This window comes from Eurytemora carolleeae, unplaced genomic scaffold (assembly GCF_000591075.1).
Source record: "Eurytemora carolleeae unplaced genomic scaffold, Eaff_2.0 scaffold81, whole genome shotgun sequence".
NCBI lineage: Eukaryota > Metazoa > Arthropoda > Copepoda > Calanoida > Temoridae > Eurytemora > Eurytemora carolleeae.
In genome coordinates, this window is record NW_019396041.1 from 64,768 (window position 1) to 80,561 (window position 15,794).

Here is a 15,794-nt window from a genome sequence, read left to right on the forward strand (position 1 = left end):
GAATTAAGGATTCAGAAATAAATTTGAAACCAGAGTGAAGAGCAATTGTAAAACAAGAACAATTCTAAAATGTTTCTTTTAAGAACGGAAATTTGTCAATTTCCGAAAAATATTTGTTTTACTTCCACCGACCGGATCCTCCCTTTGTTTCAACTACACGAAAAAACTACATCGGTTTAAAAACTCCCAAAAGAACACAAAAACTTAAGTTTTTAAACGAAAATTAAATTGCTTTTCTAAAAAAAAAGTTTACAGATATTGATGTAGCTTTAATTTTGTTCCAGAACATTCTCGAAAAAGAGAATGCCGCAAAACGTTACAGCCCCAAAAGTAGAAGTAGAAGTAGAAGTAGAAGTAGAAGATGTAGAAGTTGAAGTAAAAATTTTCGTCCAACACGTAAAATATATTATAGTTTCCCAAATACATTATTTATATCTAAACTTTACGTGATAAAGAAAACTACAGGTGCTGATGATTCGAATCCATATTGATAAATTGGTTACAGTCCGTTAGCCCCCTCCCATATTATAAACTGTATACATTACAGTTAATCCAAGAAATATGAAACAGACCAAAAAGGGCCGAATTTACGAGTAAAAAATAACATGGGAACTAAAATTAGAGACACAGTGAGGAAAGGGTTTCTGTAGGAGATGGTGTGAGGGGAGGGGGGAATTCACTTGAGAGGGAAAAAAGAGATTCTGAAAGAAATAACGAACAAGGATTCACTTGTAAAGGATTATGACAAAAATTCGTTTTCAAGAACACTTTTAAGGTTAAGGTTAAACACATTTCAAAAAGGCACCACACAAATAATGTGAACTTGTGAAGGTTTTAACATTTTAAAACTATATTCATACTAATGTTTTCCTTGCTAGCTTAGTTTAAACAACCAACTCATTTTAGAACTTTTAAACCGAGCTGAGAAAATGCTCGTGGTTCTACCGTATTTCCTAAACCGAGCTGAGAAAATGCTCGTGGTTCTACCGTATTCCCTAAACCGAGCTGAGAAAATGCTCGTGGTTCTACCGTATTCACAAATTTGAGGCAAATCGATTAATTGGTTAATGATTTATGCTCGTTTTCAAATAACTAGAATAATTATTTTTGAAAGTTAAACTTAGTTTTTTGGAACCTTAAAAAAATCCAAAAACCTTAAAAGTTAAAAAACGAACGAAGTTATTACCTATCATTTATGGAAATTAATTTTAGTTCTCTCGATCAACCCATATCCTGTAAATTAGTTTTATATCTAACTATTTTTGGGATATTCTATCATTCATCTTTATCTGTTACCTTTATTATGAAATGTTTAATGTAAATATGGTTTTGTTATAATGTTTTAATTGTCTTTTCTTGACTCTTAGTCTAAATAACAAAGTTCAACAAATATAGTTAAGACAGACCTGAATAACTCTGCAGAGTCTGGATAAAAAAACATCAAAATCACAAATGATTTCTACAGATATAATTTGTTACTGTGTACTACAGTCATAACCAGAAAACTCAAAAATAGGAAGACGACTTTGTAGAAATTCTATAGTGTTTTTTATGTTGTTAGAAAGCGAATAGTTTTACTACACTTATTAAATCGCAAATCAAGTGAGTTGGATCTTTTTAAACACACCAACTTCTGTTTCCCGTGCTTATTGGACTAACTTAAGTCCTAATTTGAGTTTAAAAGTTGAGTTTTCTTGTTATACCTGTAGTACCATAATCATAATGCATGTACATTCGTCGTCATATATATCAATACGAATCAGACGACTTTCGATGACCATTTTGATTTCTACCAAGTTTTTAAACAGAATGGATACACATAAACATGCATGTTTACATGGAAACAAAGAGAATATGTACAGCTTCTCAGTGATCTACGTAGTGTATTTAAGTAAATAGATCTTTGTACTTGAATTAATCTTACAAACCTAGTTTTATTTTTTTTTTAGTTCTGTAAGAAGGTTTCAAAGATTACAGCTATTGTTTTTAGATGCCTTAAATTAAAGCTAAAGGTTGTAAAAATTAGCAAGAATAAAAAAGAAGATGCTTGAAAATGCCTTTTTTGTTTAAAACATATTTCTTTTTCAATTTTCACACATCAAAATAAACTATGGATACACACACCACTGGCCGATAAAACCAACATTTGAAATGTCGTCTTCTGCTACAGAAACTTAAGCAATTCATAAAACTGAATAAAAGCCTTCTTTGATGGAACTTATAGAACGGATAAAGTTTTCTTTTCCGGCCAGGTAAAACTTTTTTTTTTGTTTTTCGTTCTTTAAAGTTTTTTTTTATATGAATTTAAACAATACATATTGATATAGATATTGCAGGTATGAAATTATTGAACCATGGTTATAGCTGCAGATTTCTCCGTTTAATTTATTATAATTAATAAACTGGTTCTGCTTTACTTTAACAAGCATTTAATAGAAATAAAGACGACGCTAATTAATTTTCAAACATTTATTTTTGTATTTTTTACATGTCAATCAAACTGTTTGATTATATTCATGTATGATATTGTATGATAAGTGTAGTTCTTTACATGCATACTGATAGAACGCGATATTAATTTTTTGCACACATGTGCGCAGTGAAAGTTAAGCCTTTTATGGTCTTTTTTCAGTAAAGAAAATATTTTATCAAGTATTCTTATTATTTTGTGAATATTTTTGAAGAAATTATTGGTTTATTTATTCACAGAAATATACGTGCATTATTATGAAGGAAAATGTGAAGATGTAATCATTGATATGAACTTGAGCACAAAGATGTAATCATTGATATGAACTTGATTATAAAGATGTAATCATTGATATGAACTTGACTACAAAGATGTAATCATTGATATGAACTTGATTATAAAGATGTAATCATTGATATGAACTTGACTACAAAGATGTAATCATTGATATGAACCTGATTACAAAGATGTCATCACTGATATGAACTTGAATACAAAGATGTAATCATTGATATGAACTTGACTGCAAAGATGTAATCATTGATATGAACTTGATTATAAAGATGTAATCATTGATATGAACTTGACTACAAAGATGTAATCATTGATATGAACCTGATTACAAAGATGTCATCACTGATATGAACTTGAATACAAAGATGTAATCATTGATATGAACTTGACTGCAAAGATGTAATCATTGATTTGAACTTGATTTCAAAGATGAAATCATTGATTTGAACTTGATTTCAAAGATGAAATCATTGATATGAACTTGATTTCAAAGATGTTATCATTGATATGAACTTGATTTCAAAGATGAAATCATTGATATGAACTTGATTACAAAGATGAAAAGAAGAAGAACTGTGTGCTGCAGTGTTTTCCTGTCCTGTTCAGTCCTCTATTTTCTAGGTTTGAAACTGAACTAAATATTATAGTAATTGTATCTAAAAAGTTTAACTTTTTATTTATTTTGTTATTCCATTCTATGAATGTATACGCTGTAAGCGTGTTCATTTTATAAAGTTGATTATTTTTAAAAACATACATTTTCATCAAAGTTTTCCTACAAAAAGTTCATGATATGAAACTCTTGCCGGTGGGACTCATAAAACTTTGAAATAGGAAGCTGACTGTGCAGTGTACATATACACCCTGTGCAGTGTACATATGCACCCTGGGCAGTGTACATATACACCTTCTGCAGTGTACAATTACATATATACCCTGTTCACGCATTGTTAACAGATAGTTCACATTTCGTCTTCCTTTTGAACAGTTGTATGGGTCCCAAAGTATCTATTTTTAGTGTCCTTATTCAACCTTTCAATCACACATGAAGAGGTTGAAACTATTCTGAACTCTGATTATTTCCAAGAAACCTCTCCGGACTCTTATCTTTATAATTATGAAAATAAAACAGAAGCAGAATCATCAGAATATTTACCACCGTTAGGAATGCATAAGATGACATGTTCATTTTTATTCTGATAGATGTTGGGATATTTTATAGACATCTATTATTTTTATCATATTATTATATTATTTATAAAATGTCCTATTTATGAAATGTTCTATTTGTGTAATGTCCTATCCATGAAATGGCCTATCTGTGAAATGTCCTATCTATGAAATGTCTTATCTACGAAATAGCCTATCTACGAAATGTCCCATCGTTGAAATGTCCTATATTTGAAATGTCCTATCTTTGAAATATCTTATTGTCTCTGAACTGTCCTGTCTTTGAAATGTCCTCTATGTACATATATAAACGGTTCTATGAAATGTCCTGTCTATGAAAAGTCCCGACAATAAAGATATTCTAAACAATTTACTTCAGGTTTTCCTTGTTTGTATTTTGAAAGAAATTATGTAAAAATGATAATGAAAAATTCAATATTACAAAAAGCAATGTTCTTTTAATTTGATCATCATATTCTTCAAAAAGATCGGCTGCTGAATCCAAAATTGATCCATCCTCAAGATGTTAAGGTAAATTATTGATATTTAATGTACACGGCGCCATTATAAATTCATGAAAAGCAAATTCCTGACATATAAACTCCTAAAAAAATCCTTAAAACCAAAGTCCTGAAATACAAACGCTAGAAATAAAAACTCCTGATATACAACCCCCTGAAAAATAAACCCCTCAAGAGAAAAACTCCTGAAATACAAAACCTGGAATTTTCTTTTAACCAATACTCGGCCGGGCGGGCCCCGTACCCTGTACTAGCCGAAGCGATATCCCCCCCTCCCCCTACACATAAATTTCCCTAGTAGGGGATCATTCATTTAATAGCTGTCTCGGTTTGCCTTGCCAAGTCTTAAATGTACTGTGCAGTACAGTCTGCTCTAGTTGGTTAATTGTACTCTACAGTACAGTCTGCTCTAGTTGGTTAATTGAAGTGTACAGTACAGTCTGGTCTAGCTGGTTAATTATACTTTATAGTACAGTCTCTTCTACCGGGTTAGTTATACTTTACAGTACAGTCTGCTCTAGCTGAATAATTGTTCTGTACCAGTACATGGTACAGTATGCTCTAGCTGTTTAATTGTACTGTACAGTACAGTCTGCTCTAGCTTATTAATTGTACTGTACAGTACAAGTCTCCTCTAGCTGATTAATTGTACTGTACAGTACAGTCTCCTCTAGTTGGTTAATTGTACTGTACATTACAGTCTGCTCTAGCTGGTTAATTGTACTGTACAGTACAGTCTGCTCTAGTTGGCTAATTGTACTGTACAGAACAGTCTGCTCTAACTGGTTAATTGTACTTTACAATACAGTCTGCTCTAGCTGGTTAATTGTACTGTACAGTACAGTCTGCTCTAGATGGTTAATTGTACTGTACAATACAGTCTGCTCTAGCTGTCTAGCTGGTTAATTGTACTGTACAGTACAGTCTGCTCTAGATGGTTAATTGTACTGTACAATACAGTCTGCTCTAGCTGGTTAATTGTACTGTATAATACAGTCTGCTCTAGCTTGTTGATTGTACTGTACAGTACAGTCTGCTCTAGCTGGTTAATTGTACTGTACAGTACAGTCTGCTCTAGCTGGTTAATTGTTCTGTACAATACAGTCTGCTCTATCCGGTTAAACGTCAGCCTCGCAACTGAAGTGAAAGGGAGTTTATAGTGCCCAGGTCTACTTAATTTTGTTGAATTCAAAGATTTTTTATTGAGAATTTTGTCTTTTCCGCAGTTTCTTGAGTTTTGATTTACTTCTCAACAAGCTAGATTTATTCTTCCAATTAGTGCGCACTAAATAACAAACTCAAGAAACTTTTTTTTTCTTCTTACTATTTAAGTAAGTTATTTCTTCTCTACAGTTTCAAAATAGTATTTTTCCAACTAATGTCCTCTATTTTATTTATGTATAGTCTTATGATGAAATAAATATTGGAATGCTGATGGTGAATACAGCTAATTCATCAGGAAATATTCATCAATTAATTATTCATAATTCATTATTCATAATTCATTATTCGTAATTCATTATTCATAATTCATTATTCATAATTCATTATTCATAATTCATTATTCATAATTCATTATTTATAATTCATTATTCATAATTCATTATTCATAATTCATAATTCATAAGTAAATAAAGATATGTATTGATTTATATATAAATTTTGAAATTAAATGGTAGAAATTTTAAAGTCAGTGGGGAATTGAAAAAAAAATTCTTGAATAAATGTTGAAAAAAATGTTTCAACAAGTCGGTGGTAGTGAGGGTAGTTTAAAATAAAAAAACAAGTTCTAGAAAAAATGTTAATCTATAGATTTTAAAAAGTCGGAGGTAGTGAGGGTAGACAATTGAAAAAAATTCATGAATAAATGTTGATAAAAAAAGTTTAAACAAGTCGGTGGTAGTGAGGGTAGTTTGAAATAAAAAACAAATTCTTGAATAAATGTTGATATAAAGATTTTAAAAAGTCGGAGGTAGTGAAGGTAGTGGGGAATTGATATAAAATTCTTGAATAAATGTTGAAAAAAAAGTTTCAACATGTCGGTGGGAGTGAGGGTAGTTTGAAATAAAAAACAAATTTTTTTTCAATTCCCCACTACCCTCACTACCTCCGACTTTTTAAAATTTATAAATCAACATTTTTCAAGAATTTGTTTTTTTATTTCAAAATTCCCTCACTACCACCGACTTGTTGAAATCTTTTTATCAACATTTATTCAAGAATTTTTTTTTAATTTCCAACTACCCTCACTACCCAGACAAAAAGCTAAAGCAATTCATAAAGAAAATAAAAAGGCAGTTTAAAGAATTTTAAAGTTGAATTTCTTGCTAATATTTTATTTTTTATAAAGATTTTTCCAAAAAATTCTCATACTTAAAAAAAAAAATATCTGCTAACTACCATGCATACCTATGTTTATAAAAAAAACACCTATTTTTCAGCAAAAAAAGGCATTTTATACGTTCACCGGGGTGTTAGGGTCTAGAGTTTTATGTTATTATCTATTATTTCAATTATTTCAACATCTTCTTCTTTAGAAATTAGTCATTGTACCATTTTCAAATCTCATACTAAATTTGAAGAATATTTGCACAGATTTTTTGAAAATATTTCTGAAATCTGTAACCTTAAACAGTATTCTGAAGTACAGTAGTACATCAATACACTTTATAGTTTGTAAGTATACATAATTCGAATTAATTACTTCAGCTTGATGTCGTAACTTTTGTTTGAGAAAGCGCAAATTTTCAGTTCACATAAACTCGATTATTTTCTCGTGTTTTTTTTTTATTTTCCGGGCCGCAAGCACATTTTTTTGTGACTTACAGGGTGTCCCACGAAACATGACAGTTGAGAGACGACTTGAAAGGTCCTCTTTGATCTTTAAAATTTGTAATACAGGGTTACCCTCAAAGGTTGAGAGGTAAAGACGACCTGAAACTGTTTAAATATATATGACAGTTCCAAGGCTACATTTTGTATTGTCTTGTCTTGTTAAGATCTTTTGTAAAGAAAGAAACAGATTTAAAGTTGCACGGTTACACGGAATCATAAATACTAGGAAACAGACAGCAATAGCTCCGTACAGTCGTCTCTGAAGTCTCAATCTTTGTGGGTAACCCTGTATCTCAGGTAATATTAAAAGCACAAAAAAGGCAGGCCACACATTGTACTATAAGGGGTATTTTTATTATTGTTGCTAGAATCTTGCAAATAAAGAAATGCTTCAAATTATTTCAAAGATCTAAGATGACATTTAAGTCGTCACTTTACTGACATGTTTCGGGGGACAACAGGGATTTCCAAAAAGATGTGTTTTAATTCCTTAAACTAACAAAAGATAGGGATCGAGCTGATTTTTATCTGAAGACATTCTAAACAACCTTTTAAATAGAATGATACAAATTTAATATTTCATTTTCTGTAAATTAGATTTGTCTAAAAATTTGTTTTTCAGTGACCGATAAAGCAAGTGCTGAAACCTGTGGCCATATTTTCTTCAAAATCATCGGGAAAAGGCTTTCTCAGGATATTATTATGGTAATATCAGGAGACGCCAGTTTCAGCCCATGATTATGTTCCAAACCTGACAATTAGACAAATATTTTGATCAACATTATAAAACCTCTTCTGGTGTACAGGGCAAATTTTAATAAATGAAACTATTTACTGCATATCATAAAGCATGCTGATAACCAAAAATAACAAATTTTCTAATGAATGAAAACACAAAATACAGTCTGCTAGATAAATATTGAAGATACAATTTAAACAATGATTTTTGTTTCTACAGTCTAGGTTCTGGAAATGGAGAAGGTTAAGAGCTCTAAAACCACTACACGTCTCTTTTGTAAACTTGAAGGTTCACCATTTTTAACAAATTAGAACGCTCTTTATAAGTTTAATTGAAAGACCTTTACACATAATCTTTAAGTATTTTTAACCAAATTCATAAATCAGTTTTTTGTTAAGGAAATAGTTTCTGCTAACCAGGAGAGTTTACAAGAAATGAAAACTTGGTCTTGGCAGAGTAAAGATAAAGAACCTGATAAGGAATGTCGTCTTCTATTTTTCCGAAAATTCTTTTATTCTCATAGAGGTTGCTCATTATATATATTAATGAACCGGTTCAGTGGTTGCTATGTGCAGTGTACGATGAAATTACTTTATGGGACGCCGTTCTAATTTCAAGTGACCTTTCAGTTCAAAAAAAGAGCATGACGGATTCACAACAGTTTACCTTTAAACATTTATAATCAATTTTTTAATGTGGAATATATCGTTGTTTTTTGCTTTAGTGTTTAATTCTAACCAGTTTCTATGTTGTTTCAGAAGCAAATATGGTCAAGTCACTTTTAAGTAACGTCACGTCCCTGCAAAGTCTCTTAAAACTTTTGAATTTTATTCTTTTAAAAAGAAGACGACATTTAGTACTTGAACGACTTATTTTTTGTTGCACCCTACTACCACACTTCTTTTAAGCAGTTAGACAAACTTATTTTCATTGATAGTACAGATTTAGGTAAAGCATTAGAATATCTACAGTAATAACCAGAAAACAATGGAATGGAAAGACGACATTATAGCAATACTTATGTGTATTTGATATTGATGCAAAGCAAATAGTTTTACAAGACACTTATTAAATCACTTATTTAGTAAAATGGGTCTGTTTACTCTGCACAATTGCTATGTCTCATGTTAATTGGACTTTTTGAATTCATAACTTGATTCTAAAAGTCGTCTTCCGAATTCAGAATTTGCTGGATATTACTGTACGAGACAAAACTTTATTCTTACATTTTTAGAATTTCGGTGTGATGTTCTGGAATTATACAATCATTTTCGGTATCTATATTCATTCATTCTATTTCTTTAACAGTTATCTTCGTATTTATCAATACAATGAAGACGACTTTCGATTTTTGATTTCTACCAAGCTTTTAATCATCATGGATACATATTTACATGGAAGCAAAGAGTAGTTGTCAATTAACAGCTTCTCTTTATTAACTTGTAAACTTGTAATTTGAAAAGGTTGTTAGAATTTAAAACTTAAATAAAAAAGTCGTCTTCATTGTATTGTATTGTATTGTAAACGCTGACCACTGTATCTAAGTCAATTTTTCATAAAAAAGGTTTTCAAAATTCAATCTATTCATGTATACTTTATGTTTATAACACTTTTCTTTAATTTCATTGATTTTTAGTGAAATGAAAAAAGTTGAAATGATCGGGATGAGTCCTGACCTGTCACCATATTATTCCAATATTCTTCAGGAATATATTAAACTAACTAATATTTCTATTATAGGTAAAGTTCTATTCTTATTTTCATGTCATAATTTGGGCTATGTTTGCGAGAGCACAAAGGATTTGAGTATTTTCCCACACCTATCAAAAAGTCTGGCTATCCAGAGTAGATTCGACCCAGCACGATGTAAAAAATGTAGTCTGGCTAGATCTAATTCCTATTATATCTTTTGAACCTGAGGAAATAAACTTTTAAGATTTTAAATTTTAATTATTAATCTATCTATCAGACTTCAAAGTGTAACATATCTAAGGTCTTATACTTTGAGTTGTAACTTGCAAAGATAAATGGATTAAAATCAGAATTTTTGTAAATACTCGATATTAACCTCACACAACAAAAACAAAACAAAAAAAAGACATTCTTACCCCTTTTTTTTATTTATTTCACTTTCTTTTAAATCTTAAAATATTGATTCATGTTTAAGATGGTCAACAGGGACATAAACATTTCTTGTTTAAGCTGGTCAACTGGGACATAAACAAAAGTGGATTTGTCAAGTCAAGTCTCTTTTTAATGATTTTAATCTTTCATCACCAAAAAACAATAATACAAATAACTTGATTTAAGAATTATTTGAAATGAATGTTTAGGAAAGCCCGGGAAAATGCAGGGGTACAATTCTGGTGTTGTACTGTTTCATCTCAAGAAAATGCGGGAGAATAAGTTGTACAACCAATATTTACAATCAGAAAATGTAATTTCTTATTTAAATAGAAAATGTGTGTGTTTTTTTATAATTTTTAATATAAGAAACTTTCTTTTATTTAGATAAGGAAAATTATGAAGAAATACGTTGGAGTTCAAATTAGGTAAAAACTGAGAAAAAAATATCTATACAAAACTAAACAAGATAATTGAAAAGTCATTTTAAGCTATCTAATTATAAAATATGTATCAAAAAGTTCACCAAAAAATGTGATATGACTGGATTTTTTCTGATAATTGTTTCTAAACTTTTACCGTTTTTCATAAAATAGCTATTAAAGTAATCTTTTTAATTATTTAGTACAGGAGATCAGGATTGGTTTAATCTGGTTGGATTTACATCTCCTGAACTATTCTTTCCTTTGCCATGTGTATTCAATATGCAAACTTCAGTACAGGTATAAACATATATACATCTATAGATATATATCCTACATATCTGGGAACAATCTAAAATCTGAATTTTATCTTTAATATATATAGCTGATAGATATACAGGGCTACCCATAAAGTATTATTCGAATGTTCGAAATCTTTTTTTTACACTTTTCAAATTCCACCTTTAGATCTTCAAATTCGAAGAATTTTAGTTGTCATTAAAGTCTTGTTCATTGTTGTTAATCCTATAAATCTACATACCTGTGTAACAATACTGCGGCAATCTAATTCTCTAGATGCTTTCTAATAGTTTAATTTCAGTATCTCTACTACCCTCAAGAAGAAAAGTTTATAAAATACCATTATTGTGCTGAAAAATCTCAAGGGAAAATATTTCATTTTAATGGGTGCGGTCCTAGGTAAGTGTTTATCTTGTTCATCCTGTTCATCTTGTTCATCTTGTTCATCATGTTCATCTTGTTCATCTTGTTCATCTTGTTCATCTTGTTCATCTTGTTAATCTTGTTAATCTTGTTCATCTTGTTCATCTTGTTTATCTTGTTCATCTTGTTTATCTTGTTTATCTTGTTCATCTTGTTCATCTTGTTCATCTTGTTCATCTTGTTCATCTTGTTCAATTATCTAGACCTATTGATTGCAAGAACATCATTCAAGTAGAAAATGAAAGTGCAGTTATGGGTAATTATAAATTAATTTAATAGTTAATATGATTCTCAACATGAGAATAAAGAGACTACTTGAAAATCATTATCATGTTAGGGAGAGAAATCCATATAAATGTTGAAAAGTTCTGGATCTCTATGATGGTTGTCTTCCTTCAGGTTATAAATTTAGTTCTAAACCTAAACCCAAACCTCTAGTTTGGTTCAAGCCTCCTCGAATAGGGTATAAGTGAAAAAAATTACAGTCCTCAACAATATGAGTTGGGTAGGAGGATATAGAAAATGACATCCTCTATAGTTTTCAACCCATTTTTCTTTTAATTAGCAATTCAAAAAACAAAAAAACTGCTTGATTTAAAGAAAAATGTTTAAACATCAAACATATTTGAAATATAATAATAGGCGTTAATACCAAAAAGATAAACAACAGATATCCTAACTTATACAATAAAGCAAAAAAATAAATGTTTTAGTAAATTCACTTCTACCTACTCAAGTTAAGGTCATGAAAAAAAAAATAATTTCTAAAGGAAGAAATGTTTTTCATCTTTTCTTTAATTCTATTCTTATATCTTTAATAATAGGATAAAACGTTTACATTTTTTTTTGTTTTGCATTGTTCACCCATGAAAAATAAAAAAGTTCATTAACTTAATCGTTTGACACAAAATATATATATATATGCATAGGATATGAGTATAACAGCAGATGGATATGATCTGGTTCCGTACAGAAGACATTAATGCAAGAAACTAATTTTGTATTTAATCATTTAAAATGAGAATAATAAAATATAATTGGCTAATTGCACAAACACAATTAAGCAATAATAAATAAATATAAAAAAAATAATTAACGAAAATGATAGACATACTTTCAAACAGAAATAATGAATCAAATGTGTAAACAATAATGATGAAAGAATGTGTAAACAATAATGATGAAAGAATGTGTGAACAATAATGATGAAAGAATATGTAAACAATAATGATGAAAGAATGTGTAAACAATAATGATGAAAGAATGTGTGAACAATAATGATGAAAGAATGTGTAAACAATAATGATAAAAGAATGTGTAATTAATGATGATGAAAGAATGAGTAAACAATAATGATGAAAGAATGTTTAAACAATAATGATGAAAGAATGTGTAAACAATAATGATGAAAGAATGTGTAAACAATAATGATGAAAGAATGTGTAAACAAGAATGATAAAAGAATATGTAAACAATGAAAGAATATGTAAACAATAATGATGAAAGAATGTGTAAACAATAATGATGAAAGAATGTGTAAAACAATAATGATGAAAGAATGTGTAAACAAAGTATAATATTTACATGACTGCCCGAAGGTAGAAACCTATTGGATATCTAACTGCCTAGCTGCCACTGCCTGTATACCTTGCCCCTGGCTACCCTAGACCTTCGTCAGGGTCTTCCACACCCCCTCATCCCCTCTTACCTATATTCCCGTACACCCCCCCTACTCCCTCACCCACCCCTAAACCCTTAAAATACCATATTTTATGCTAATTATAAATTATAATTCAGAATTTTAAATTTTGATAAAATAAAATGAAAATATATATTCATCCCTGTATAGAGACGGATACTAACACTGACCGTGAATTATTAAATGTTTTCTTGGACTCCGCTGGACTTATGGAATCTATTCCAAGGATTTAGTTACAATAATCTAATTTGAACATAAAATCTATCTTGAATCCTATCAACTATTCAATGTTTATTGAACAATAATTTCATTTGAAAATATAATCTCGAATCCTATCAATAAGTTAGGTTTTGCGGAACAATAATTTGAAAATAAAATCTTGAATCCAATCAATAAATTAATGTTTACGGAACAATCATTTAATTTGAAAATAAAATCTTGTATTTTATCAAAAGGTTAATTTTTACGGAATAATAATTTAATTTGAAAAAAATCTTGCATCCTGTTAATAAATATTTTTTTAATAATTTAATTTGAAAAAAATCTTATATCGTCTTAATAAATTAATTTTTACGGAACTATAAAATCAACCAATTAACCGAATGATAACCTTCTATATTAATATTTATCGTTAATTATGTTAAGAACAATGGTTAAAAATTTAAAATTTTACAGAACCATTCTAATACCGACGTATGAAAAATGAAAATTACAATGCTCATTTTTTCGGAAAATTATCCACATTGCAAAGTTTAGTTCATAGATTATTGAGCAATAGCTTACACAACTATTAGACCTCCTCTGTCTTGGATCGGACGTGACATGCCACTCCATAAATGGAGAGTCACTTATAAAACCGTCCACAGCCATTCGAGGGTCATTTATAGTGTTAAACTATTTCTTTTTGATTTTCATATTTGTCTGTAAAATTACGTAGCTTAATCGGAAAAGAAAAAGGCGAATTGCAGGGTTACCCACAAAGGATGAGATTTCAGAGACGATTTTACAGAATTTATACTGTCTGTTTTCTTATATTCATGATTCCCTGCGACTGCAAACTTGTTTTTTTCTTTTCCAAATTATGATATAAGCAATTCAATATTTCAAGAGTTTTTCACTTTTTGTAAGTAATCCTGTATGCACGGTTATTCCATTGTTTTTATTATACACTTGGCTGCACTCTTACATTTGTTTTCAAACAAAGTATTAACAAGTAGGTTACGATTCTATTTGATCTTTTACTTTACTGGAACCTCTTTTGGCAGGAAAAGAGCATAATTCTATTATTATTATAATTGCTATAAAGTATAAAGTATAAGTGCATGTAAACGGTAAGATATCGTGCTGAACATATTTCCTCTGGCATCGTTTTGTATTTAGCAATCCTTGTTCTTTACACATTGTTTACTTGCATATATACAATATACACAATGTACATACATAACATACCTTATAAACAATTTAGGGAGCTCTCCCCCCCCCCCCCCCCTTCTTAAGGGACTGCCATTGTTATTTCAAGTGACTCTTTATTCAATGAGGACATGTCCGATTTATAGCTTTTTTAGCTTTCTGATTAGTGTTTAATTTACCTTTAACAATTTCCTTTATTGTTTCGGCACCAGAAATCCGCAAGTCCTGTAGAAGAGAAAGCACAAATCAAATACCACAACCACAACCACCAACAACAACCGAGTTGCTTTAGCTCCAAGATACAATAAATTGATTAATTAAAATTCTTTCAAAATGACCAGCAAAAGGTCTTGAAATGATTCGACTGATTTTGTAGATATTTAATCTTTTAGTCTATGAATTCTGATAAAAAGTAAAAAAAAGAAACTTCTAACTTTCTTTCAGGCTTATATTTTTGTTCACGCGCATACTTATTAACTAGTCTGGTTAATTATAGTCATAATCAACTTGATATTTATTACTTCAATTAAATCATTTTAATTACCGTGCACCAAGGTTATAATGCAAGGAAAGTTATTTCAGAGGTGAACTGCAGTGTATTGTGTCTGGGCAGTAATGTCAACACACGACGGATGTCGAAGCCTGACATGGGATCCATCACATATAAATCAATGAAATATTCTGGTCATAGGAAACTATTATGTTAATTATCAAAATTAAATGCTTTTAACCTCCTCGGATACTAGACGAACACTGATACACCCATTCTTGTTTACAAATTTCGCCCAGAGAGAACTGGTTTCAATATGTACGCAGAGTATACGCAACTGCAATTAACTTTTCTTGCATTAGCTCCTTATCGTGCACTATGTCTGAATCTAGCCATTCCTCTAATAAAAGGTCCCCTGCAAATGATATGCGTAACATTTAAGATTAAGGGGACTGTAAGCGTTCATATCTGTACCATTTAAACCTTTGACTGATGAAGGAAGTCAGACTTATCTATATTAATCTACTGAAACGTTTTTAATTGTTAAACAATAAGTTTTCAAGCTGTTACACATTTTAGAAAAAAAATTCTAAAAGTGGGAGAAAATAAAGATTTACTTTGATTAAACTGCTTTTAACTTAATTAAGACAGTCGATACTTAAGTTGTTTAAATAACAGATCAGCTGCATGAAGCGTTCATTTCCCGTTATAGGAGAATTTAAGCGGGTTCCCATATGTTTAAACAAATAGATCTTTTAACTCGATAAACAATCAAAGGTTTCAAGAATATCATTGTAAATCGGGTATTGCCCTCTGAGCATTGAAATTGCGCTTATAGTCCCTTTAAGCATAAACAAGCCTGCTAAGTACATTTAAAGGGATACATGAGAAATTTGC

General features: G+C 30.1%; 2 protein-coding genes across 3 annotated transcripts; both read left to right on the forward strand.

Moving 5' to 3' along the window:
* The first annotated feature begins 303 nt into the window (after positions 1-303).
* On the forward strand, positions 304-8,614 carry LOC111700814 (uncharacterized). Its single transcript, XM_023471861.1, has 6 exons — positions 304-396; positions 7,038-7,131; positions 7,913-7,995; positions 8,249-8,317; positions 8,428-8,512; positions 8,589-8,614. The coding sequence occupies exons 1-6, from the start codon at positions 304-306 to the stop codon at positions 8,612-8,614; spliced, it is 450 nt and encodes a 149-aa protein (XP_023327629.1).
* A 196-nt stretch (positions 8,615-8,810) lies between these two features.
* Positions 8,811-12,585, forward strand: LOC111700863 (xyloside xylosyltransferase 1). 2 transcript variants are annotated; one of them, XM_023471925.1, is made up of 10 exons: positions 8,811-8,977; positions 9,264-9,303; positions 9,666-9,769; positions 10,363-10,466; positions 10,541-10,581; positions 10,779-10,875; positions 11,177-11,274; positions 11,502-11,554; positions 11,636-11,697; positions 12,228-12,585. In XM_023471925.1, the coding sequence occupies exons 3-10, from the start codon at positions 9,670-9,672 to the stop codon at positions 12,279-12,281; spliced, it is 609 nt and encodes a 202-aa protein (XP_023327693.1). In that variant the 5' UTR covers positions 8,811-8,977; positions 9,264-9,303; positions 9,666-9,669; the 3' UTR covers positions 12,282-12,585. The 2 variants fall into 2 exon arrangements, with proteins under 2 accessions (XP_023327693.1, XP_023327702.1); XM_023471934.1 differs by lacking the exons at positions 8,811-8,977; positions 9,264-9,303 and having other exon boundaries at positions 9,651-9,769.
* Positions 12,586-15,794: the final 3,209 nt, after the last annotated feature.

What these genes read in the sequence shown, in the direction of transcription:
- LOC111700814 (XM_023471861.1), top strand. Translation starts at nt 304, where the DNA reads ATGCCGCAAAACGTTACAGCCCCAAAAGTAGAAGTAGAAGTAGAAGTA. An exon ending in TAAAAATTTTCGTCCAACAC is followed by an intron (nt 397 to 7,037) that starts GTAAAATATATT and finishes CTAAATTTGAAG; the next exon opens with AATATTTGCACAGATTTTTT. An exon ending in TAAAGAACCTGATAAGGAAT is followed by an intron (nt 8,513 to 8,588) that starts GTCGTCTTCTAT and finishes GAACCGGTTCAG; the next exon opens with TGGTTGCTATGTGCAGTGTA.
- LOC111700863 (XM_023471925.1), top strand. Translation starts at nt 9,670, where the DNA reads ATGAAAAAAGTTGAAATGATCGGGATGAGTCCTGACCTGTCACCATAT. An exon ending in TTTAATGGGTGCGGTCCTAG is followed by an intron (nt 11,275 to 11,501) that starts GTAAGTGTTTAT and finishes TCAATTATCTAG; the next exon opens with ACCTATTGATTGCAAGAACA. An exon ending in AAATGAAAGTGCAGTTATGG is followed by an intron (nt 11,555 to 11,635) that starts GTAATTATAAAT and finishes TTATCATGTTAG; the next exon opens with GGAGAGAAATCCATATAAAT.